The 25,723-nt window shown below is 43.5% G+C and overlaps 1 protein-coding gene across 2 annotated transcripts in view; it reads left to right on the top strand.

Annotated features, from left to right (window-relative positions):
• The window catches only part of ANXA13 (annexin A13), a 54,743-nt gene that overhangs the window by 161 nt on the left and 28,859 nt on the right, over window positions 1–25,723 (top strand). Inside the window, exon 2 of one of the 2 annotated variants that reach the window (XM_002924324.4) lies at window positions 1,033–1,155. The exons of the other annotated variant lie outside the window; for it this stretch is intronic. Within the exon in view, the coding sequence (XP_002924370.1) occupies window positions 1,033–1,155 (123 nt within the window). The remainder of the gene's footprint in view (window positions 1–1,032; window positions 1,156–25,723) is intronic. 2 annotated transcript variants of the gene reach the window in all.

Genomic DNA, 25,723 nt, shown 5'->3' with positions numbered 1-25,723 from the left:
GAGTCAAAGTTTTCGTTTTAGTTAGCATGTGGAGAAGTGTAAACTATGAAAGCATGATCGATACTTTCATACTTATCATTGTGATTACTCTATATTGTTGGTTTTCACAACAGCATACCATGCTTTTAAAATGCACTTGCAATATACTTTTTTTCCATTAGTTGAAATCTCTTAGGAGGGGCTAAAGAGATGTATTTAAAAGGAGACAGTAAACAGTGCCCGGCACAGAGCAAGTGGGTAATAGGCATTTGCAGAACGTATGACTAAAGCTGTGAGTTGTGGCGAAGTTGCACAAAACCCCACAGACTGTGCCCATCGAGTTTTGTGGGAAAGACAGGTTCAGGTTGCAAATATCCACAGGCCAAGGTAAAAGTATTCCTACAAGGCTGTATATAACTTGGGCTGAAAGGTGAAAATATTCCGGTATTATTTCTAAGCAGCATCAAACATTCAGGTGTTTACAGATATCTAAGGAATGGACTTAATACTTGTTTGCTGTTGTTGTTGTTGTTTTCCGAAATGTCTCTAAACTATGAATGACTAAAAACTCACTCAAATACTGCCATTTGGAATCAGCTATGCACAAGGCAGGGCAGAGTTAAATCTTGGTTTTTTTAATATTGAAAAATATATATCTAAACATTTTAATAAGGTCTTACTGCATCTTCTATCGCTCCCCGCAGCAAGAATGACTTATTCTATGTAAACTAGGAACAAAGAGTAAAACTCCAAAATTCTCTGTACTATAACCTTGTTTATAAGGTTTTTTCCTTTGCTATAAATTAGACTTGCACTCAGTGGTTACAAGCCTACAAATAACTTCTTCGGGGAGGTGTCAAATTTAAAATCCTCTGGAGATAATTATTTATTTATTTATTTTTGCTAGCCAAGAGCCCACTCTTGGCTCTTCTCGGGATACTAAAGCCATAGCAGTTTAGGAAGATGTTTTGTCTTCTGAGAGTCATCCCCATGGGGCAGCTGGCTTGTGTGAGTGGTCTAGCATTTTTATGTATTTCTTTTTTGAATCCTCAGAGCCAGTCTTACTCCCTCTCAGAAGGCAGTCAACAGTTGCCCAAAGGGGACATCCAACCCTCGGCAGCCGTGCAGCCTCTCGGCCACCCATCAGGGAGTGGACAGCCAGAGTCCCAACAGCCCGTAAGCACTTGATTTTCCCTCCAATCATAGGTATCACCGGGCTCTCTCGTGGGCCCAATGTTACTCACCCATGACTTGTCCTATCGGACTCTCCACAATCCTCCAGCCTACAAATGTCATCAGCAGGCACTCCTTCTAAGCAGGGAAGTCTTTGCCTGGAAAATGTCTGTTACAATGTTTTCAGCAAATGTAAAAAAGTGATCTAGGAGCTCCGCTTCTGTTCCCAACAGGATCCCCTTAATTGTGCCTTGCAATGAGAGCGCGATGCTACAGTGTGGCCACTATGATATTTTAGAAAATGCGAACAGAATTTAACATGGGGGCGCCTGGGTGGCACAGCGGTTAAGCGTCTGCCTTCGGCTCAGGGCGTGATCCCGGCGTTCCGGGATCGAGCCCCCACGTCAGGCTCCTCTGCTGAGAGCCTGCTTCTTCCTCTCCCACTCCCCCTGCTTGTGTTCCCTCTCTCACTGACTGTCTCTATCTCTGTCAAATAAATCAATAAAATCTTTAAAAAAAAAAAAAAAAATTTAACATGGCACAAGGAATGAATATGTTCTGAGACTGTGTTTCTAAATAAGTAAATGCAAAACCTTCTTAAAGGACAGAAAAGCGTCCTGGTAATGACTTCAGTAATTACATTAGAAAGCAACTCGAATATGTACAAATTTCAGACTATAATGCTTCTAGTTTTGAAGCAACTGCACAACCAAAACAAACATATAAAACTAAATGCTAGTAAAATCCAGGCTGAGAATGTGCCAACGAATGCATGTTACTGATTTAGTGTAATAGATAATGCTATTTTGCTGGGATTAAATGGCCACGGTCAGTGTAAAAATGGCCCTGATTGCTATAGCGTGGTTTCTTTTGTGTTACAGCACGTGTAAAACATGTTGTGGTGCGTGACCTTTCAGTTCTGTTACAATGTTTCTCTATCCAAAACTGAGAAACTTTAGTTTGTAAGACTCCCTATCAAACAATCGGGACTTCTCTTGGCTAACATGCCTGACTTTTGTATTAAACCTACCTCCCTCTGCTCTCTATTCTTTTATCATTGGCTTGCAACAATTAAAATATGGCTCTCTGGCATATATACAATCATAAATAGAAACACAAATGTAGGTGTTGAAATCGTGTGCTAGTCCATGGTCATCGTGATTATTTAATATGCTTTACATTAGTTTTTAAGTTATTACCAGCAAGCAGGAAACACAGATTTTAAAAGCCCACTAGGAAAGTTACAAATTCCCAAGGATATGTCCATGGCCCTGGACCCACAGACAACGGCTTGACAAACAATACTCCAAAGCCAGTAGGATACTGGCCAGGAAATTACATTTTCCAAGGAACTGTGATATAGAGGCCTTCTTAGCCAATTCTGAAAACTGAAAACTACTTTTTTCTTTTGTGCTTTCCCCCAGTCCTTTTGCTATCATTAATGATTTCTTTCAACTGAAGACACAGTGCTTGTAACTAACCTATTTGGAGCAGCAATAACCGAGAAAAGGGGTTACTATCGTTTGCTAAATCACACAGTGTTCAGAGTTTGCTTAGCCTAGAGGACATGTCCTTGTGCTCAATGAGCTTTGTGCATCAACAGAAAAATAAGATCCACAGGAAAATCTGCTTAGGTTTAGCAAGATGACTCTTCTATTCTCTTGCTTGGGTTGTTTTCAGAGAATCGCTATCTGGAGGAAAAAACAGAATTGAGATCAATAGTGAAATCCCTTTGCCATAACAGTATGGCCGCAGAGTACGGGCAGAGCAATAGGGAAGGAGCAAGATTTAGGGGAACAGTGGACAAATGTTGAAATAATCACAAACTCAAGAGGACTTACGATTTCTGGAAAATTACTTGTACGACTGACGAACAGACACTAGGACTGACTTGCCTTGCTGTTCCAAGTGTGGTCTCTGGATTAGTACCAGCATCTACGTTACCTGGGTGTTTGTTAGAAATGCAGAATCCCAGGCCCGTGAAGACTTCTTGAATCAGAGCTGCACGTTAGCGAGACCCTCTAGTGATTCTTATGCGCAGGACAATCTGAGAAGCACTAGACTCGGGAACAAGTTCTCACCCGTGCCTGGAATCACCTGCAGAGTCTTAAACACCACTGAAGCCCGAGCGCCACGGCCAGAGTCTGAATGAACTGGTCTAGTGGTCGGCCTGAGCACTGGGATTTGCAAATGCTCCCCAGGTGGTGCTAACTGTGCCGCTGAGTTTGAGAAACAGTGAACTAGAGCGTAACGCTCTTCTTCCAAGAACAGATCAGCATACCACCGATGAAAGCAGGTGTCACTGAAAGCGCCCATAAGTGAAAACTGACTTGTCAGTGTTAGAACATCTGCTCAACGATCTGCCACGGTGTTTGTGAACATGCCACATTTATGACTTGCTTGTGCCAATATTTAGCCAACATAAATCTTCGTCGAAAGTGGAAAACAGTTTGGGACTTGCAGGAGGGGAACAGGCAGGCTCAGATGCAGGTGGGTGAGGGATACCCAGGAACCAAACAACAGGTGGGAATCGGTCCAGATGCCTGAGAAAAGAAGGTAGGCTCTGGAGGCAAGGAAAAATGTGACTGGGAATTTGGAACAAAGTGTGGTTTCAACTAAGAGTGTGCCTTCAAGTATGATCCCAAAGCCCAGAGAGTTAGTGAAAGAAGCCAAGCAGAAACCAGCCTAGAACATGCAGTCCTACCTCTCCTATCAGGCAATCATTTATCTCAGAAAATTAGTCCTTTGGAACACCCCCATGGCTCTAAGAGGAAACAAAAGGACCTCTGATGTCTAAACATCACATGCACTAAAGCATACCTACTTCATTTAAAAACAAACCTCCCACTCAAAGTTGGCTGTATTTTATTTTATCTTTTATTTAAATTCAATTAGCCAGCATATGGTACATCATTAGTTTCAGAGGTAGAGGTCAGTGATTCATCAGTTGTATATCATACCCAGAGCTCATCACATCACGAGCCCTCCTTAATGCCCATCACCCAGTTACCCCATCCCCCCACCCATCTCCCCTCCAGGAACCCTGAATTTGTTTCCTAGAGTTAAGAGTCTCTCATGGTTCATCTCCCTCTCTGGTTTCTTCCCACTCCGTTTTCCCTTCCTTCCCCTATGATCCTCCGCACTGTTTCTTCTATTCCACGTATGAGTGAAACCATAAGATAATTGTCTTTCTCTGATTGACTTATTTCGCTCAGCGTAATACCCTCCTGTTCCCTCCATGTCAATATTAATGGTACGATTTCATCCTTTTTGATGACTGAGTAATATTCCAGTGTAGAGATAAACCACATATTTTTTATCCATTCATCCATCAATGGACATCTCAACTTTTTCCACAGTTTGGCTATTGTAGCCATTGCTGCTATAAACATTGGGGTACAGGTGACCCTTCAGATCACTACCTTTGTATCTTTGGTGTAAATACCTACTAGTGCAATTGCTGGTTCATAGGTAGCTCTATTTTTAGCTTCTTGAGGAACCGCCATACTGTTTTCCAGAGTGGCTGTACCAGCTTGCATTCCCACCAACACTATAAGAGGGTTCCCCTTTCTCCACATCCTCATCAACATTTGTTGTTTCCTGACTTGTTCATTTTAGCCATTCTGACTGATGTAAGGTGGTATCTCATTGTGGTTTTGATTTGTATTTCCCTGATGGCTGGTGATGTTGAGCATTTTTTCATGTGTGTTTTCGCCATTTCTACGTCTTCTTTGGAGAAATGTCTGTTCAATGTTTTCTGCCCATTTCTTGACTGGATTATTTGTTTTTTGGGTGTTGAGTTTGATAAGTTCTTTATAGATCTTGGATACTAGCCCTTTATCTGATACGTCATTTGCAAATATCTTCCTCCATTCCATAGGTTGCCTTTTAGTTTTGTTGACTGTTTCCTTTGCTGTGCAAAAGCTTTTTTTTTTTTTTTAAGATTTTATTTATTTATTCGACAGAGATAGAGACAGCCAGTGAGAGAGGGAACACACGCAGGGGGAGTGGGAGAGGAAGAAGCAGGCTCACAGCAGAGGAGCCTGACGTGGGGTTCGATCCCATAACACCAGGATCACGCCCTGAGCCGAAGGCAGATGCTTAACCGCTGTGCCACCCAGGCACCCCTGTGCAAAAGCTTTTTATCTTGATGAAGTCCCAATAGTTCATTTTTGCTTTTGTTTCCCTTGCCTTTGGAGGCATGTCTAGCAAGAAGTTGCTCTGGCCGAGGTCAAAGAGATTGTTGCCTCTGTTCTCCTCTAGGATTTTGATGGATTCCTATCTCACATTGAGGTCTTTCATCCATTTTGAGTTTATCTTTGTGTATGGTGTAAGAAAATGGTCCAATTTCATTATTCTGCATGTGGCTGTCCAATTTTCCCAACACCATTTGTTGAAGAGACTTTCTTTTTTCCATGGATAGTCTTTTTTTTTTTTTAAAGATTTTATTTCCTTATTTGACAGAGAGAGATAGCTTAAGACAGATAGCACAAGCAGGGGTGAGGGGTAGGGGGAAAGAGAGAAGCAGGCTCCCTTCTGAACAACAAGCCCAATGCAGGGCTCGATCCCAGGACCTTGGGATCATGACCTGAGCCAAAGGCAGATGGTTAACCGGCTCAGGAACCCAGGCAGCCCTCCACTGGATATTCATTCCTGCTTTGTCGAAGATTAGTTGACCATAGAGTTAAGAGTCCATTTCTGGGTTCTCTATTCTGTTCCATCAATCTACATGTCTGTTTTTGTGCCAGTACCATACTCTCTTTATGATTACAGCTTTGTAATACAGCTTGAAGTCCAGAATTGTGATGCCACCAGCTTTGGTTTTCTTTTTCAATACTCCTCTGGCTATTTGGGGTCTTTTCTGGTTCCATACAAATTTTAGGATTATTTGTTCCAACTCTGTGAAAAATGTCGATGGTATTTTGATAGGGATTGCATTGAATGTATAGATTGCTCTGGGTGGCATAGACACTTTAACAATATTTGTTCTTCCAATCCATAGCATGGAATGTTTTTCCATTTCTTTGTGTCTTCCTCAATTTCTTTCATAAGTGTTCTCTAGTTTATAGAGTACAGATCTTTTACCTCTTTGGTTAGGTCTATTCCTAGGTATCTTATGGTTTTGGGTGCAATTATAAATGGGATTGACTCCTTAATTTCTCTTTCTTCTGTCTCATTGTTAGTGTATAGAAATGCAACTGATTTCTGTGCATTGATTCTATATCCTGTTATGTTGCTGAATTCCTGTATGAGTTTTAGCAATTTTGGGGTGGAGTCTTTCGGGTTTTCCACATAAAGTATCATGTCATCTGCGAAGAGCGAGAGTTTGACTTCTTCTTTGCCAGTTTGAATGTCTTTTATATCTTTTTGTTGTCTGATTGCTGAGGCTAGGACTTCTAGTACTATGTTGAACAGCAGTGGTGAGAGTGGATATGTGTGTCATGTTCCTGACCTTAGGGGAAAAGCTCTCACTTTTTCCCCATTTAGAATGATATTCACTGTGGGCCTTTCATATACAGCTTTTATGATATTGAGGTATGTTCCCTCTAGTCCCACACTGTGGAGAGTTTTAATCAAGAAAGGATGCTGTATTTTGTTAAATGCTTTTTCTGCATCAATTGAGAGGATCATATGGCTTTTGTCCTTTCTTTTATTAATGTGATTTATCACATTGATTGATTTGCAGATGTTGAACCAACCTTGCAGCCCAGGAATAAATCCCACTTGGTCGTGGTGAATAATCCTTAAATGTACTGTTGGATCCTATTGGCTAGTATCTTGGTGAGAATTTTGGCATCCATATTCATCAGGGATATTGGTCTGTACTTCTCCTTTTTGGTGGTGTCTTTGTCTGGTTTTGGGATCAAGGTGATGCTGACCTCATAGAATGAATTTGGAAGTTTTCCTTCCATTTCTATTTTTTGAAACAGCTTCAGAAGAATAGGTATTAATTCTTCTTTAAATGTTTGGTAGAATTGCCCTGGGAAGCCATCCGGCCCTGGACTCTGAAAGAATTAAGATCAACAAACCCCTAGCCAGACTTATCAAAGAGAAAGGAGAAAGGACTTATCAAAAAGAAGAGAGAAAGGGCCCAAATTAATAAAGTCATGAATGAAAGAGGAGAGATTACAACCCACACCAAGGAAATACAAAAATTATAAGAACATATTATGAGTACCTATATTGGCTCATAGGCATTGACAAATTAGGCAATCTGGAAGAAATGGATGCATTCCTAGAAACACATAAACTACCAAAACTGAAACAGGAAGAAATAGGAAACCTGAACAGACCTATCATCAGGAAACGGAAGCAGTAATCAAAAATCTCCCAACAAACAAGTATGGCTGTATTTTAGACATAGTCACACAGTCTTGGCTTTGGAGGGTTTCTTGTCTATGGTAGATAAAAAGCAGTCATTCTAAATACGTGGGGGAAAGGCCATCAAGGACAAATACACAGACGGAAGGAAGAACATACAAACCAAAAAACTGACACAAGAGCTTTAAAGCTGTAGGAGCCTGGGGCCCCTTGGTGCAGGGGACGGAACCCGGCGTATATCCGCTCTGCTGCAAAGCAGCAAAAACCAAGACTCCCCATGATGGTGGACTAACTGGAGGTTTCAAGGCAGCCTTCTGAAAGGATGCTGATGATCACTGACATTCCTCAAGTGCTTGCTAGACCGTGAGCTGCTCTGGGGGCACGGGCTGTGTGCATGAAGTTTGAGCCCTTCACCCTTCCAAGCACTCCACGCACGTGTGTCCCTCAGTCCTCACACAAATCTGGGAGGGAGGTAGTATTACCATCCCCCCTTGAAATCTGGGGAAAATGAAGCAAGGAAAGATTAGACAATTTGTCTACTGAGGGGTGAAACACAGGTTGGGATTCAGGTAGAAGTTCTTCACACAGTGCCTTGGGCTCACATTATACCAACCAGAAGCTAACCTACTAGGATTTCTAAAACTATTGAGCTGGATCATTATCTTCTCTTTATCCACATCCCTGAACTTCCTTCTTGTTCCCTAACCACCCAGGCTAGATTCGATGCTCTTCCTCAGTGCTTTCATGCTACTCTGCATATAATGCCATGTGATTTTAGAGTTATCCGTTCACACATCTCCCCCACACTGGACTGATGGCTCACTGGTGGTGGGACTGTGTCTTGTATACCTTTGTATCCCCGTTACAAAACCCTATTACGTTGTCCCCATTACAATGACACAAAACCTGGCACACAGCAATGGTCAATAAAAGTTAGATGAATTCATTACATTTTCTAGATAAGCCTTACTCAAACCAATGTTTTGCTCAGTTGAGTCCAAATCCCTATGACCAGATACACCCCTAAACCAATGTGTGAATAAGGTCCTTGTATCTATATTTTTAGAAACTCCCCAAGTGATTCTAATGGACCCAAAGTTGAGAGCCAGGGGTCTAACATCAGGGTTCCTCTAGCACAGGAGTGTGCCCAAATGCGTTCCCCAGACCATCATCAAAATAACCTAGGATCTTGTTAGGAATGCAAATCATCAGGCCCTACTACAGATCTACAGAATCAGCAATTCTGGGGCTAGGGCCCAGCAACTGCAGCTGAATATGCCCCTCCAGGTGATTCTGATGTTTGTGCAAGTGTGAGAATCAATGTTGAAGCAAAAGTCTCTCATGGGCCTAGCCTGGAGCTATGGTCCAGCTTTGACTATGAACTACTCCCATCACTCAGCCTGCAGAGATGCCTGGATGAAGGCTCTTAAAGCCAACTTAGCCCCACACCCTCCTCCAAGGCCTCTCACACAAATGCAACCCAGGGAACTGCCCCATTCTGCTGGTCCACCTGACCCCAGGCTGCACTCTCCCATCACTCGTCTTAGCACTGCACAGAGAAACGGCAGCTCAAGCGTCCCTCCACTAGCAAAGAAAGGAAGCCACTCTTCATCCTTCCCATCAATTCAACTTTTAAAGAAAGTCCTATGGGGGCGCCTGGGTGGCTCAGCCATTAAGCATCTGCCTTTGGCTCAGGTCATGATCCCAGAGTCCTGGAATCGAGCCCCGCATCGGGCTCCCTGCTCAGGGGAGAAGCCTGCTTCTCCCTCTCACACTCCCCTTGTTTGTGTTCCCTCTCTTGCTGTTTCTCTCTGTCAAATAAATAAATAAAATCTGAGAGAAAGAAAGAAAGAAAGAAAGAAAGAAAGAAAGAAAGAAAGAAAGAAAAGAAAGAAAAGAAAGACAGTCCTATGGGGGCACCTGGGTGACTCAGTCGGTTAAACATCTGCCTTCAGCTCAGGTCATGATTCCAGGGTCCTGGGATCAAGTGTGCATATTAGGATGCCTGCTCAGCAGGCCGTCTTCTTCTCCCTCTCCCTCTGTCCCTCCCCTTGCTCATTCTCTCTCTCTTTCTCTCCCCCCCTCAAATAAATAAAATCGAAAGAAGAAAGAAAGAAAGAAAGAAAGAAAGAAAGAAAGAAAGAAAGAAAGGAAGGAAGGATAAGGGAAAGGGGAAAAAAAGAAAAAGAAAAAAGAAAGAAGGAAGGAAGGAAGGAAGGAAGGAAGGAAGGAAGGAAAGAAAGAAGGACTCCTATAAGCCAGGTACCGTTTGAGGTTCTATAGATAAAAAGAGGAATAAAAGACCAAGTCTGTGCCCTTAAAAACAGCTCACAGTCTAGCAAGGGAGGCAAACAAATAAATAATGATAACGATGTGTGATGAGTGCACTAATAGAAACATGTCCAAAACTTGGACGGAGGAGGGAGTGATGCTGTGTGGGAGGAAAGAGTAGAAGAGGCTTCCTGACTTGGAGAAAGGCATTCTTCACAGTGCTGGAGTACGCACAGAAAGGTACAAGAAGGGTAGTGCTCCCAGAAGCACAGCTTTCCACTCGCCAAAGCACTTAATCCATCAAGCATCGCCCACCTGCACAGCTGCTAGCCCCTCCCCCTCAGCTGGGAGCTTCTGCAGGGCAGACACTGCGACTTACCACAGCTCTATTTCTGGGGCTTGATACCTAACAGGTGTGCCATACATATTTTTATTAGAAAGATCACTGGACAGGGGGCGATGACACAGATGTGCAGGGGTGAGACCCAAAGGCCCATGTTTGCCATGCAAAGTGTATTAGTACCCTTTGCTAATATGCAAAGTATCACAAACTGGGTAGCTTTTTTTTTTTAAGATTTTATTTCTTTATCTGAGAGAGAGAGAGAGTGAGAGCATGAGCAGGAGGAGGGGCAGAGGGAGAGGGACAAACAGACTCCTCACTGAGTGGAGAGCCTGATGCAGGGCTTGATCCCAGGACCCCAGGATGATGACCTGAGCTGAAGGCAAACACTTAACCGACTGAGCCACCCAGGCACCCCACAAATTGGGTGGCCTAAAACAATGGAAATATATTCTCTCAAAGTTCTAGAGTCTAAGGATTTGAAATCAAGGTGTTAGCAGGACCACTGCTCCCTCTGGAGGCTGTAGGGAAGAATTCTTTCTTGTGTCTTTCAGCCTCTGGTGGCCCCAGGCATTTCATTCCTTGGGTCAGGGCAGGAGAAACCTAGTCTCTGCTTCCCTTTTCACATGGCTTTCTCCTCTGCATGTGTCTCTGCTTTTCTTCTTCTTAAAAGGACCCCAGCCACTGGATTTAGGACCCATTCTAAATCCAGGATTATCTCATCCATGATCTTTACTAATTACATCAGCAAGGACTATATTTCCAAGTAAGGTCGCATTCTGAGGTTCCAAGTAGACAAGAATCTGGGGGATACTATTCAACCTACTACACCAAGGAAATTGGGTTGTTTTGCTTTAGGCCAGTAGTGGTTTCTAAACTTTGTACATCGGATTCCTTTGGAAGGCTTGTTTAAACAGAGAGCTGGGCCCTATCCCCAGAGTGTCTGTTTCAGTAGATACTCTAGAGTAGGTCCCAAGAATCTGTATTTCTCACAAGTTAGCTGGTGATGCCGATGATGCTGGTCCAGGGACCACACTTTAAGAACCAGTATCTTAGGCAATAGAGAGGCCCTAACTGATCTCAGACAAGGCAATGACAAGGTCAGAGCTGCATTTTGGAAAGACCATGCTGGAAGCTGGTAGAAAACGTTTTGGAGAGAAACATGACTGAAGGCAAGTAAAACACTTGGGAGGCAGTGGCCCTGGAGAAAGATGATGAACCCCTGCTCCCAGCTAAAACAGTGGCAATGGGATTGAAGAGAAGAGAACAGATTGGAAGGTCAAATAGATGTAACTGGCTGACTAACTGGACAGGTAGATGAGGGACAAGGAAGGTTACAGAGTGACTCCCAGGTACCTGACTTGTGTACCCAGGTGAATGGGATACATCCTGGGGCTAGGGCAAAGTGGCGGTTTGCGTAGTGTGAGGGTGAGTTTGGTTTTGGGATCTGTTGAATTTGAGATATCCATGGGACACCTGGATGTAATGCCTCGCAAGTAGCTGGATCTGAAACTCAAGAGAGAAGTCTGGGCTTGAGACAATTTGGAGAGTATGAACTCTAGTTGTTTCATTTATCTTGCTTTCAGGTCAATATGTGGTTGATTACAAGTAGCAGACTACAGGATTAACAGTGGCTTAAATAACAGAGTCATTTAATTATTAGCCGTCACACGAAGCTGAAAGGAGGGAACACCAGTGTTGGTTCAACAGTTCAGTCACATCATTAAGGACCCATGCCACATCTGCCCTTCTATTCTGCCGCCCCTGGTCTGCTGGCAACAACTCCCCACACGGGTACAAGATAATGGTCTGGGTTTAAGTCCATGATCTCACACGATAGGATCACAAGAAAGAAGGAAAGGGATAGAGAAAAAAGTGCCTTTCTTCTTATGTGCCACTCCCCTATCACTGAGAAAAATCTTTTTGGAAAGCCCCAAGCAGGCATCCGTTCAATCTCATTGACCAGAGCTGGTCAAAAGCTCATCCCTAGACCAATCACTGACCAAGGGGAAGAGGACAACCATGAATCATGATTCATCCCTGGGGCTGGGGGAAATCATCTGGTCAACTAGCATGCTCTCTCTCAGTCTTGCTCTCTCGCTTCCTCTCTCCTTCTTTCCATAAGCTGGCCTCATTCTCTCCCACTGAAAATGAACTTTTTCTATTTCCCAGTGGTGTGGGAAGCAAACATTTTTGGTGAGAGGGAGGCACGGCCACAGATAGCTCAGGCATCATCGAGAGGTCCATGGCCTCACGTAGCTCCAGATGAACAACATCAAGGAAAAGAGCATCTTAGCGAAGCATCTGTAACATGTCGGGGAAATTCTGATTGGCGTGACTCAGGTACCGACTCCTTGGACTGTCACTGTGGCAGAGGTTGGCCTTACCAACCCTTAGGGTTTGGGGATATTGCTTTATCATTATTACTTTCTTATAACTATTATTTATATTAATATTACTATGGCTGCTTCTGCGACTATTGGATGGACTGAAATAGAGAATGAAGACTCAAAGATCAGATAGAAAGGCAGCCAAAAAATTCACCCTTCCTATAATGGGGGTTTGGATGGTTGTGGTGGGAATGAAAAAGAAGATAAAAATGTTTAAAAGAATTTTAAAGAAATAATTAATAGGCTTGGCTCCAAAGCATATTTAAACTCTTACCAGGGGAAGAATAGCATCCATTGTTTTGATTCTGATGCAGACAGAAATTTGCTAAAAGCAAATTTAGCTATTTCACCCTGTTTCCTTTTTAGCAAATCAAAACTTGTTCACATACTGTTGGTTATGCCCTCTACACAGCACCATTCGATGCTGCAATGGCCCAGATCAGCCCCCAGCATTTGCTCTTTTCAATTCCATCTACCCACTTACCATTGACTCTTGAGGGTCCCAGAGTACACTTGCTTCTTTTTTTCCTCAAGCAATGAATCCCAAGTTTACACTCTCATTGAATTGGCAGAAAAATAGCCTTTGGCAATAGAAGAAGGAAATGGATAATTCTTTTCTAATGAGAAAAGTGCTTCATTTTCCATAACTCTTGAAGGCATGGTTCTTTTCACAGTTGAGGAATGGCCATCATCTCCCCACAACCACCGCATCCTCCAAGTTCACTTTCGTTGATGTAATACAGCAGTAATTGGATATCTGGAGGCTGAACACTCTTCAGAGGTTTCTGACTCCCAAAACAATCTGTGGACAACCCCAAGGCAGTCACTTTCCCCAGGACACAATCTTGTTTCCAGACAATGCATGTAATTCCACCTCTGGGAGAAACTCTGAGTTGTCCAGCCCAGCCCAGTACTAAAGGGACCCCAAGAATGAGTCAGCCGAGGCTGCCGGTTGGGGCTCCTGCCAGCTGAGGCCATGATGCCTACAATTGTGACGCAGACCAAGCAGAGGGTGAGGGCAGGCTTCTCACGGTGGACCAACTTTAACTCAGATTCTTCCTCCTAGTTACCTTGTCCCAGGACTCATCTTTCAGATTTGTCATCTGGGTTTCTTTGAAATAAAACTAAGGGAAAAAAGACATCATGCTCCACTTCTAATCCTTCCTTTTATATAACTACAGCAATTCGCTCTTTGTCCCTGGGGACCTTCCCTGAGTCAGTACCTATGTGCCATTTGCACCAGCAGCCCAGCCTGTCAACACCTTTTAAAGAAACACGTTTATAGAATTGTTACAACCATTAGGCCAGGGTGGTAGACCCTCATTAAGTTAGATGTTGGCACAAATGACTTTGGAACCAGATAATTCTTTGTTGTGAGGGGCTGTCCTGTGCCTTGTAGGACGTTTAGCAGAATCCCTGATCTCTATGACCAGACTCTAGTAGCACTCCCCTTTTTATAACAATGTCTCTGGACATTGCCAAATGTCCCCAGAGAGGCAAATTTGCTCCTGGTTTGTTGAGAATCACTTCATGAGACACAGACCTTAGTGAAAGCAAGACTATAGGGCTCAAGATGCCTCCATAATGTCTTTATCTGACTGAATTTCTATCAGCAACCATGCATTCCTGTCCTTCTGGCCCAGATAGTCCCTCACCCTGATTGCCTTTCTTATCACAGGATAGAGTCAACTCTTCTTCGAGATTGACCCTTGTCCTCCTGATGGTGACAACAGCAGCTGAGAGGCAGTGGTTTCCCCCCAAAGGCTATTAGCCCATTAGTAACTTCTGATATCCGGAGTGAGAAGGGCTTTCCTACAGAAATTACCAGTATTGAGGCTGCTGAGCTACTGGTTTTTCCACCCGGATGAGCAGTGCTCAACTGGAAAGTCACCAGTTGAAACATCATGAGTCCATTAGCTCCTCTTTCCTCCGTTTGGGTGTAGCCCCAAAAAGGACTGCCCCGTTTAGTCTCCCTATACCAGAGCTCAGAGCACAGCAGGTCAGTCACATTGTTTGTACTTCTGATTATATTGTCAGTATCTTTAGAAGTGACGGCGTCCACCACCTTAGGGCACTAGATATTGGAGGGTCCTAAGGTCAGATCTCCTTAAGGTTAGGTCCCAATCTTGCAGTCACCTTTGACAGGTAAATGTCACACCAACTTAATGTGTAACCCAGAGGGCATAGTCTGAGAAAGTTTATCTTTCTGGAAAATGACCTAATTATATCAATCTTCATTAAAAGGTATTCTCAAAATGCCAGCATACAAATAATCCCAAATCTAGAAGAAAGGTCATTTTTTTTAATCTAAAAAGTTTCACTAATTTTTTAAGAACACATTTCAAGATCTGATTCAAGTGGATGTTTTTCCTCTTTTCAGCCTTTTTTGCCAAATCATGCAAATATTCCTACCCGTTTACAGTAATGGCCAAACATATATTTCATATATGTCACCTTAAAATTGCATCTCTGAAAGGAGAGATAGATCAACAGCCAAACAGTTCTATGTGTTCTCAGCACCCTTCTAAGGTTAGCTAGAACTTAGGCATCATGACACACTACCTAGCTATCTGGTCAACCTCCTTGATGAACAGACTTCTGGAAAGGGTCCAAGTGGGAAGAAGACCTAAGAATGGAGGAATCAGCTTTGCTGTTAGTCAGTGTGACCATGGAGAACACTAATGGAACAATAACTACACGGTGAAATATGAAATATTCTTATAAGATTGAAAATGTGTTTAAATAGACCCACAGAGAAAAAGGCAGTATATATGTTTTTTTCTAATTAGAGGTTTTACTTCTTACTCTGACAAGCATTTAAGCAGATTTTGATAAAAAAAAAAAAAGCAAGACTTAAAAAAAAACCCAAATGTGTTATTCTAAGGAAGCCATGCCCAAGAAACAATCAACTTAATGAAACAATGTGCTACTAATCACCCAAGATTCATGTTTAAAGAGGTGAATGGCCACTCTGTTTTGTTTCAAATTGCCCATCAATGTCTACTAAACATGTCTGTGGAAATACTGCCAGGATATTTCTGGCTCTGAATTCATGAACTTTAAGAGTACAATACTTTGCATTCACACTAATCAGTTTCAAAGTACAAACAAGTAACCACTTAGAGATAAAAGAGCATTGTCCTCAGGGAGGGGTCCAGATTTTTCCATAAGCGAGTAAGTGACCCTGGGCAAATGACTTAATAACTAGGCCTCGGTTTACCTGTAAAATGAGGGGACCTGTAAAATACATTCAATGTTTCCCAAACTTCAGACTTAAGTATGACCATGAATGTTGCCAAATACATGAGCCACCTGTTCTATTAGGGGTTTTCTTTAAATTCACTCATCCTTCGACACATAAAAAATTTATTACGAAAAGAAAATTTATATCAGTACCATAAATGGAAAATCATTATCAGTTGATATAGGTAACTAAATGAAAGCAAAAGAGACTATATTAAATTCTAACTAAATACTATTGCCAGCTGAAGGCTCAGATTCTGTCATCTGTGTTCTGATAAAAAGATCTACGTGGGTAAAGTAGAGGGGTTGGCAAAATAGTTATTTCAGGCTCTGTGGGCCACACAACCTCTGTTACAACTATTCAACTCTGCCATTGAAGTGTGAAAGCAGCCACTGACTAAACGTACACGAGTGGGTTGGCTACGCTCCAATAAAACTTTGCTTATAAAAACAGTGGACAGGCCAGAATTTGACCATAGTCTGTAGTTTGCCAATCCCTGGGTTGAAAGAGTGTGAAGGACATACTATCACCAGGCAAAGAATGACTCAATCAGAAGAACTGAGAGAGAATTTAAAGATGAATTCCTTTTTTTAGTTGGAAAGTCCAAAAGATTTTAATATATTCACTGTCCCATGTCACCCATTTTGAAAACCCTAGGCTGAATTTCTATGATAAACCTCTTCCCTTTATCTTTTGCTCCTTGAATAAAGTCTAGGATTTCTTACCTGTGTCAACCCTCAGCACATTTTTATGCTGTCTTTCTGATTCATTGGGATGTCAATGGGAAAGTTTCTAATCTTTGTCAGACCAGCACCTGGCTGCACACTGGAATGATCTGGTAAGTCTTGAAAATACTTACACCTAGTATATACCTATATCAGAGATTCTGATTTAACAGGACCAGGATGGGACTCAGTCATTTGTTTATTTTAAAACATCACAAATGATTCTAACGTGCATCCAAGGTCGAAAAGCTATTCATCTGTGTTTTGCTCAGAGCATCTTCCTAAGAGTCCACAGTTTTCTCCCTAGGTTTTAATTCTAACAGCCCCCAAGCTATGGTTTGCTCAAACTATTCCAGACCTGAAAGTCTTAGGTATTCACTTTCATTTGTGTTTCCTGTTGAGCCTCCAGGTGGGGTCTGAATGAGCTCTCTCGGGTGTCCTGGTTAAGTCTACTATTCCTTTTTTCATTCTCTCTTCTTCATTACCCTAGTAGGCTTGACATCATTATCAGCTCAAGATGTCTAACTGGATAACTTTGCTCTTTCCCTCCTCTGTCCCCATTATTGCCACTGACCTCTGACATCGATACAAAGTGGAGTAAGGCCAGGATGCAAGGAAAAGAGATGTGGTATATTCTGTCAGATACAAAGGAAGAAGATTCTTCCTCCTCTAGAAGGGAAGAGACATGCCTCATGGCTGCAGAGAATTCAAATGAGCTTCCATTAATATGTACACATTTACCAAGTGCCTATAATGTGCCAGGCATTATGTTAGGTGCTGGAGATATGACAAGGAATAGGACAGGGTTCTTGGTCCCAAGAGGTTTATAGTCTAGGGAAGGAGATAAACTAGTGAATAAGTAATGATGTATCTTAAGGAGATCTGATAGAAATCTCTAGAGTGGAGTGTAAGCACAAAGGAGAAACTGGTGTGCTAGAGTATGTCTCACAACCAGCTCTTGGTGGGGGTGGGGAAAAAACCCCAATTTGTGCCAGAGGCCAATTTCCATAGCATAAATATGAAATCACAGCTGATTTTAAGTTACTAGCATGACCTCACTGAACACAGAGTTGGGAAAAGATGCTCACAATTGGCTCTCGAAAGCTAGCAAAGTCAGCTTCAGCTTGGATGGCAACCATTCTGGTTTACTTAGGACGTTTTAGCACAGAAAATCTCACATCCCAGGAAACCCTCAGTCTTGGGCAATCAAACAGTTGGCCACCTTAGGTCCCACACCCGATTGGCAGAAAGTCCTCAATCTTTCCCGAGAGGGTCAGGAATGGTTCCAGAGAAGAGATGAGGCTTCAGCAAATTCCCTTAAGTAGATAGATTCTCCCCTGTTGCCAGTGGACTCAAAGGTGGGCAACCAGGTGTTTAAGAAATGGAGGAGCAAGAGACCAGCGCTGTCAATCCCCAAAGCCTTTGGCCTTCTGAGGACTCGAGAAGTTACAGTGAGGAATCTGCTCGCAGTACCCCCCTCCTCCTTCCCCACTGAACACTGATGGACCCTTCCTACTAAGACAAATCAACCTAGATTCTGTCAGGTAGGGAGTAATGAGATTTTGCCTATGAAAATGTTTGATGTTTATCAGGCTGGAAAATGGTCACCCAGAAGAAAAACATATTGGAAACCTTGGTCATCCTGCTGGCCTCCTGCTTTTCAGCTTTCAAACTGCCTCTGCAGTCCCCTGGCTAGGATCCCGCCACTACTCAGAGGGTGAGATGTTTTAGGAAAGAGGGAGCGGGAAGGTTTGGGGCGAGATGGGGAAAGAGGAGGAGGAAGTGCCCTGACAGCCTATTGGAGAAAGGCAAAAAAAGCCAATTTCTCCCCTACCAGCTCTGAATCGTCATAATGAAATCTCCCTGCCCAGAACTCTCAGGTTATCTTTTTATATGGCTTTGCTGAGATATAATTGACATATAACATTATGTAAGTATAAGGTATACAGTGTGTTGATGTGATACACTTGCATATTGTAAAGTGATTGCCACTATAACCTTAGCTAACACCTGCATTATGCATAATTACCATTTCTCTTTCGTGGTAAGAACATTTAAGATCTACTCTCTTAGCAACTTCCAAGTATACAATACAGTATTAACTAGAATCACATCAGATTCCCCAGAACTTATTCATCTTATAACTAGAATTCTGTATCCTTTGATCAACATCTCCCCTTTCTCCCCAGCCCCATTCTAGTCTCTGTTTTATTAGGTTTGGCTTTTTTTTAGATTCCACCTATATGTGGTATCATACAGTATTTGTCTTTCTCTATCTGACTTACTTCACTTAGCATTATGCCCTCAAGGTCTGTCCATGTTCTTGCAAATGACAGGATTTCTTTCTTTTTTTTTTTTTTAAGAGAGGGTGTGGAGGGGCAGAGGGAGAGAGAGAATCTTAAGCAGACTCCATGCCCAGTGCAGAGCCTGATGTGGGGCTCTATCTCACGACCTTGAGATCATAGCTTGAACCGAAATCAGGAGTGAGATGTTTAATTGACTGAGCCATCCAGGCACCCCGACAGCTTTCCTTCTTTCTCGTGGCTAAGTAATATTTCATTTTGTGTGTGCATATGTGTGTGTGTGTGTGCACACATGTATGTGTGTGTATATATGTGTGTACCATTTCTTCTTTATCCATTCATCTGTTGATGGACACTTAGGTTGTTTCCCTATATTGGTTATTGTGAATAATGCTGTAGTGAATCACATTGTCGTATTTCTTCTTCCCAAGATTCTGCCATGTAGGGCAGGTATTAGTCCTAATTCACAGATGAGAAGCAGAAACCATGATTCTGTTTGACTCAGAAGGATACTGACAACAGAATTGACAACAATGCATTTCCTGAATAGATGCTTTGCCTGCAGGGAGAGGTGGTCCATTTTGCCTTGCAAATAGTGGTAGCTGACCTTCATTTCCATTTCACTTCCTACTGTCTCATCGCCAAGAACATTTCTTGATCTCACACTATGCAAGGGAGCCTTGGCTTCCCTGGTCAGTGGACAAATCAAAGTTCTCAGATGGCGTTTCTGTAAAATACTAGCGTTCTAAGAGCTGGACTGAGAATTTCTAACATCTAATTAAAAACTAATAATTTTGAAAGGGACAAAAAAGCTGTGGTTAATGAGAAGTCAATGGTAGAGGTTCTGGGTCCAGACTGTGTAGGTTTGAATTCCATCACTTAGTAGCTATGTGACTTCAGACAACTTACACACTTTTCTGTTTTTGGTTTTCTCAACTTATAAGGTTTTTGTGAGGGTGAAATGAGTATTGTGTGTAAATTATTTGGGCCAGGGCCTGGCACATAGTAAATGCTTTGTATTTTGCTGTCATTCTCAATTTAAGTGGTAATCCCTTAATTTCTCTTCAACTCTTACTTATCTGTAAGTAAAAAACAGTTTCTGATTTAGGACAAAATTATGTAATCGGTTATTTATAAAAGGTACCACACAAAGCAACATTTCAGGGACTCATTTGACACTCCATAGGAAGCAGGTCAAGATGGAAGGAAGTAATAAAAATAAAACTGAGCGCTCACCACGGGCCAAGCCTCCTGCCAAGCGTGTTTGATGCATATCCTTGTAACAACCCGCAAGACGTTATCTTTCGGATAGAAAACAGAGACTTAGAAAGGGTAAGGAGAGAAAAATAGCGTCATGCCAGGCTCAAGGGTATATTTCTTTGGGAGAATGGATACCTATGTGACCACAAGGAAGTCTCTTTCTGAAACTGGATCTTAGTTTCCCCGAGTCTATAATGACTTTAAAATCTATACAGGGGCGCCTGGGTAGTGCAGTTGTTAAGCGTCTGCCTTCGGCTCAGGGTGTGATCCCAGCGTTCGGGGATCGAGTCCCATGTCGGGCTCCTCTGCTGGGAGCCTGCTTCTTCCCCTCCCACTCCCCCTGCTTATGTTCCCTCTCTCGCTGGCTGGCTCTCTGTCAAATAAATAAATAAAATATTTTAAAAAGAAAAATAAATAAATAAAATAAAATCTATACAAACCAAGGTTGGCCCAAATCGCCAACACTGGCTCAAGGCACCATTAATTAGCAGTGGCAATGGTCATTGCTTACAATGGGGAGAATTCAGCCATGTCTGAGGCTCTCCCCAGCACAACCTCGCCTGCCTCTACCCTCCTCCCTGCTTCAAAAGCCCAGGCCGCCACCCGGTTCTAATCCTGGTCCTCATTTTTAATCTTCTCAGCCTGCTCCCGATTTCATGTTGGCTCAAACAGCACCCTCATTTCGATCCACATACAATGAGCTCTCTGCCCTCTGCTCTCCAGCACTTCCTCAGAGCCCTCCTGTCTCAGAGCCTGGATACCAAGCAACCACTTTCAAATATTTACCGAGCAAATTGCAGCGAGCCGAGGCTTCCGGGGAACTGCACTGGAAAGAGCAAACAACCAAAATGCCACTCCTATTACATTTTGATAATGCTTCGGGGTTTACAAGTGACCCTTACATCCTTATGTCACTGAGCACCTCCTACGTGCCGCCAACCAAGTGCTCGCCGTAATCTGGCACAGCAGCCCCCACTTGACTGCATCCAAACCTCATGGTACCCATGAGCAGGTGCACCCCCACTTTAAACCTGAGACAACAAAGGCTCAGGGGGATGGGTCAGCTTGCCCATTGTACAACCGGCGAGAGGCAAAGCATAACTGAATACAGTAGGTCCTACTCCCAAGTCCACGTGATGTCACTATGTCTTGTTTAAATCAATCATGTCTGTTCTGCAGCAGTTCAGTGGCAGGTCATAGGTAGGTGCACAAGTACACAGACTCAGAAAGCATCATGCTCCGTCGCTCCCCGCAGTGTCCTTCCTCCACCTTCATCCCTCCATATGTACGTATGGATGCTGGATTTCACCTAACTCCCAGTCATCTTTTAAGAACCGGCACAAATGTCAACTTCTCCCTAAAAATTCCTCCTCCTCCTCCCAGCTATTTGCCCCCAAAGCATGCGTCCTGTCGTAAATGCAACTGTCCTTGAACTGCTTCCTTGTTGATTTCCCTGGGGAAGGACAGCACTTTATCCATCCAGTCCCCCTCACCTGGGGCAGCGCTTGCCACATGGCAGATCCTCACTACTTGTCGGCTGAAGGAAGGGGAGGGAGGAAAAGGGGAGGAGGATGGGAAAAAGAGGGAAGAGAAAAAAGAGAAGGAAGCAGGGAGAGAGGAGGAACCGTTCCGAGGAAAGTCTAATTTGCCTGCTGCATATTGCTCTTTAATTAAATTCACATGTCTCTCGTGAGGAGTATATAATCATTTTCCAGTCTTGATGCTCTCCAAATAGATCAGGTCACCAGGACTGCTGAGTGGGGGTGTCCTTAAATAGGAGGACACTTAGGCTGGGTCCTGGAACATCCTGGTTACCATATAGTACATAGCAACTGTCTGCCAATGATATCCCTCAGCCAACTTTTTTCACAAACTATCCTCAGAGTTCACTGCAAGCTGGAGAAAGATTTTCTCCAAATATTCCCTTCGATCCTAAGAGTTAAGCTTTCCTTGAACTGCACGGGGGGGGCAGAAGCCTTAGGTCAGGCGTCTGTTTCTCCACTCTGGCCCTTCTGTCTGGCGGGGCTGTGGGCAGGGGACAGTATGAGAACTTGAGACAAAAGCCAACCTCCCTCCTGGGCAGTCGATGTGCTGATGCTGGCCCGTCTCTGAGTCATTTCATAGAGTGGGTGTTTTCAGCATTCCTTCTGCCCAGGTGACACTGCCTCTAGGCTCATAGCATCTCGGTTTATTTTGTATGCCTCCTCCTTCCAGGAAGATGGATCATTCATTTCCTTGTTTAAGATGCAGGAACATGGGGGTACTGGGATGGTTCAGTCGATTAAGCGTCCGCCTTCGGCTCAGGTCATGATCCTCGTGTCCTGGGATCGAGCCCCGTGTCAGGCTCCCTGCTCAGTGGGGAGTCTGCTTCTCCCTCTGCCCCTCACCCCACTTGTGCTCTCTCTCTCAAATAAATACAAAAAATCTTTAAAAAAAAAAATAAGATGCAGGAACATGGGGACACAGAGAAGTGCCATGTAGACGTACTAGAAGGAAGCAAAAACAAGACTGAAAGATACCAGCTTATTCATGCACTGGGCAATGCCTTTTGTCGAGTTAATGGTATTTGCTTCCATTGTGAGCCTGACTGCACTGGCACGTTGGCAAGCACCCCACCAGGGTTGTATATCGGTGAGCTCCTCACACTCCATGAGGTGCTAATTATCACGCTGGTCAAATGAGGCAGTTAACAAAATGTGGTATTGGGGTGCCATCCCGGGTCGCCTGGACTCCACACAGCCTGAATTGTGAACCACCTTACTGCCTGGTGTGAAACAATGCATCGGGAACTCTAGATCCAAACTGCAGGTGATCAATGAAAAACTGACCTTTAGAGTGCCATTTACAAAGTGAAAACCCCGCAAGCGGGAGAGGGTTTAAAATACTCTGGAAGATTCGTTGCTGATCTGCCTTCAGTAAATATTAATTGTTCCCATTTTTTAAGCACACACTCTCTGCTTGGTTTCATTTTAGAGGCTTTGTATGAAGGACTTGATCTAAATTCTCATAAGAGACCTATGAATAGACACTATTATTTTCCACTTTTTGCCATGAGGAAACCACAACACAGACGGGTTCCCAAACTTGCCCAAGGTCACTTGAGCGGCTATCCTGGGATTCAAATCCAGTTTGGGGCATTGGAGATACATCTATATCTCACAATATCAAGTTTGGAAGATAGATAGATAGATAGATAGATAGATAGATAGATAGATGATAGATAGATAGATAGATAGATAATCTTCCAAACTTGTTGAATGAAAATATGCAGAACTGACAACCTAATATCACTGTGAGACGAAAAACCAAGAGCTGGCCCAAAGAAGCAGAGGAAACCCTAGCAGCTCTGTGACTCCCTGTCTAGCTAACCTTCGAAATGTTATCTCGCATAAGCCTCAGCTCTTACGAGGGAGACATTGCCCCCATTTTACAGGTGAGAAAATGAGGGCTTAGAGGTTAATGGCCCAAGTTCACATGGCTGTCAGGGGGAGAACCACATTTGAACTTGGACTCACGTGGGCTCCCAGGCCCAGACTTCTGTTATCATTTTTATTAATATCTAACATCTTGTCTTTTGAATGTGTCTCATGGGTGTCAGTGCAAATGCTGTGAAGAGACAAATTGAAAGAAAACAAAAAAGGAATGTCGCTCTGCCTCTATCTTGCCTAGAAAGCAGGTGGAATATCATGTATTTGCCTAAATCCTCATGGTGGTGTCTGTCCTCACACTGGAGTGCCTTGTGCTGCCATTTTGTGTCTGACACGCACTCCTGCAGACCCGCTTTACGTGGAAGGTCTGCTCAGTGGCCTCAGGTTGCAAAAATGAAATCTGATGGGGGGAGGAGGTTAAGATGGCGGAGGAGTAGGGGACNAGACAAATTGAAAGAAAACAAAAAAGGAATGTCGCTCTGCCTCTATCTTGCCTAGAAAGCAGGTGGAATATCATGTATTTGCCTAAATCCTCATGGTGGTGTCTGTCCTCACACTGGAGTGCCTTGTGCTGCCATTTTGTGTCTGACACGCACTCCTGCAGACCCGCTTTACGTGGAAGGTCTGCTCAGTGGCCTCAGGTTGCAAAAATGAAATCTGATGGGCAAACGCGCCTGAGGCCCCAAAGTCAGCTGCCTGGCTTGCTAACGATGAACAATGGAGGTGGAATGTCCGCTCCATATACATTCCTGAGAAGGTGGTTACCCAGCTCATCAGAACAAGCCACTGGGCGGCACTGATGAATGCGGCCATTGTGGAAGCAGTCCCCACCACACAGGGGGGGGAAATTCCTAACAGACTGTTTTCTCGCCTCCCTCCCCACTTTTAAATAAATCCCATCACATGATTCCTTCACTCCGACATCAAATAGCCTGTGGTTATGAGGAACAAGACTGAATTCTCTTTGGATAAGGAAAGATATCCAACATGGCTAAGAGTGGTTCTTCAAGGGAACCTGGGAATGGTTGATTTCCACCTTCCCTGATGATGGTTGTGGGTCTGATAGAGACTTCCATGCTGCACTTTTTTTTTAAGACAACATACGTTTATTATCCTACAGTTCTATAGGTCAGAAGTCCAACAGGGGTCTCACTAACTTAACGCTGTGTTTTCAGTTAAGCAAAAAGGAAAAAGTTGTCTCAATGTCATCTTTATTCCTGACATGTGGTTCAACATTCTCCCACTGCACCCCTCCCCCCAGATCACTGTTATTTTGGACCAAATGACACTTACTTCTTTGGTTTTTAGCCTTTGATAAACTAGGCATTTAGAGAGTTTTTTTCCTTCTTCCTTTTTTTTAATGGAAACATTAATTTTTTTTTTTAATTTCAAACAACACTTGGTGTTGACTAGGAATGAGTCAGTCTCTGAAGCCCTATTTCCCTTTCTTTCTGCTCCCATAACTCTGTGACATGTGTATCATGGAACCACCTTACTAAACCAGTAAGGGGAGGAAGGATGGGAATGTCCTTTCACACTTGACACAGCCAGTCTGGCCCTGGCTCCAAGTTAGCCATCACCTGGCCCAATGATCTTAAGCAAGTCTCCACATGGCTTCTGCAAGTCCTGGCCGCAACTTTGTGCAAATGAGGGAAAAATGTGTGTCTCTGGGGAAGAAGCAGCCAAGCCAGCCCAGAACTGAGCAAATGTCACCCCAGCTGAACTCCAGCCCCTCTGCCCTCAGCCAGGGCATCACTGGCATAGCATTCACAGAGCCCTGTGTCTCTATCTCCATTTATGTGAGGTGGGTCAAAGAGTAAGTGTCCCAACAAATTCTCAGCACTGATGAGGCTAAAAGAACAGTTTATGAATCAGCCTGTTAGGAGGAGATGTCTGCTGCTCTGGTTCAATTCTACCTCACCACCTGAACCCTCCATAAAAAATACTTCCAATGAAAACCCAAGACAACTATTCGCTCTTCTGAGATTGCCACTTCCCACACTCCCACACTCAGAGGATTCGATCAACAGGCAGGACGGGCTGTATAGCACGCAGCCCGTGTAGTCACACAGGCCCCACGCCCAGAAGGGCCTCGCAGTGGCTCTAATGCTCTGATGTCACCATCTTAAAGTTCTAAATCATTTCGAACATGGGTCCTACATTTTCATTTTGCGCTGAGCCCTACAAATTATGTCTCTGATCCTGCCAACACGCTTCGCAGCACAAGATAGCTTTTTCACACCACACAAGAGATTTGAAAAGAACAATGGGATATGTTGTCTGTCTGCT

Source organism: Ailuropoda melanoleuca, chromosome 9 (genome assembly GCF_002007445.2).
Source record: "Ailuropoda melanoleuca isolate Jingjing chromosome 9, ASM200744v2, whole genome shotgun sequence".
Lineage (NCBI taxonomy): Eukaryota > Metazoa > Chordata > Mammalia > Carnivora > Ursidae > Ailuropoda > Ailuropoda melanoleuca.
Note: the sequence above shows the minus strand (reverse complement) of the source record. Positions and strands in the feature narration are given on the sequence as shown.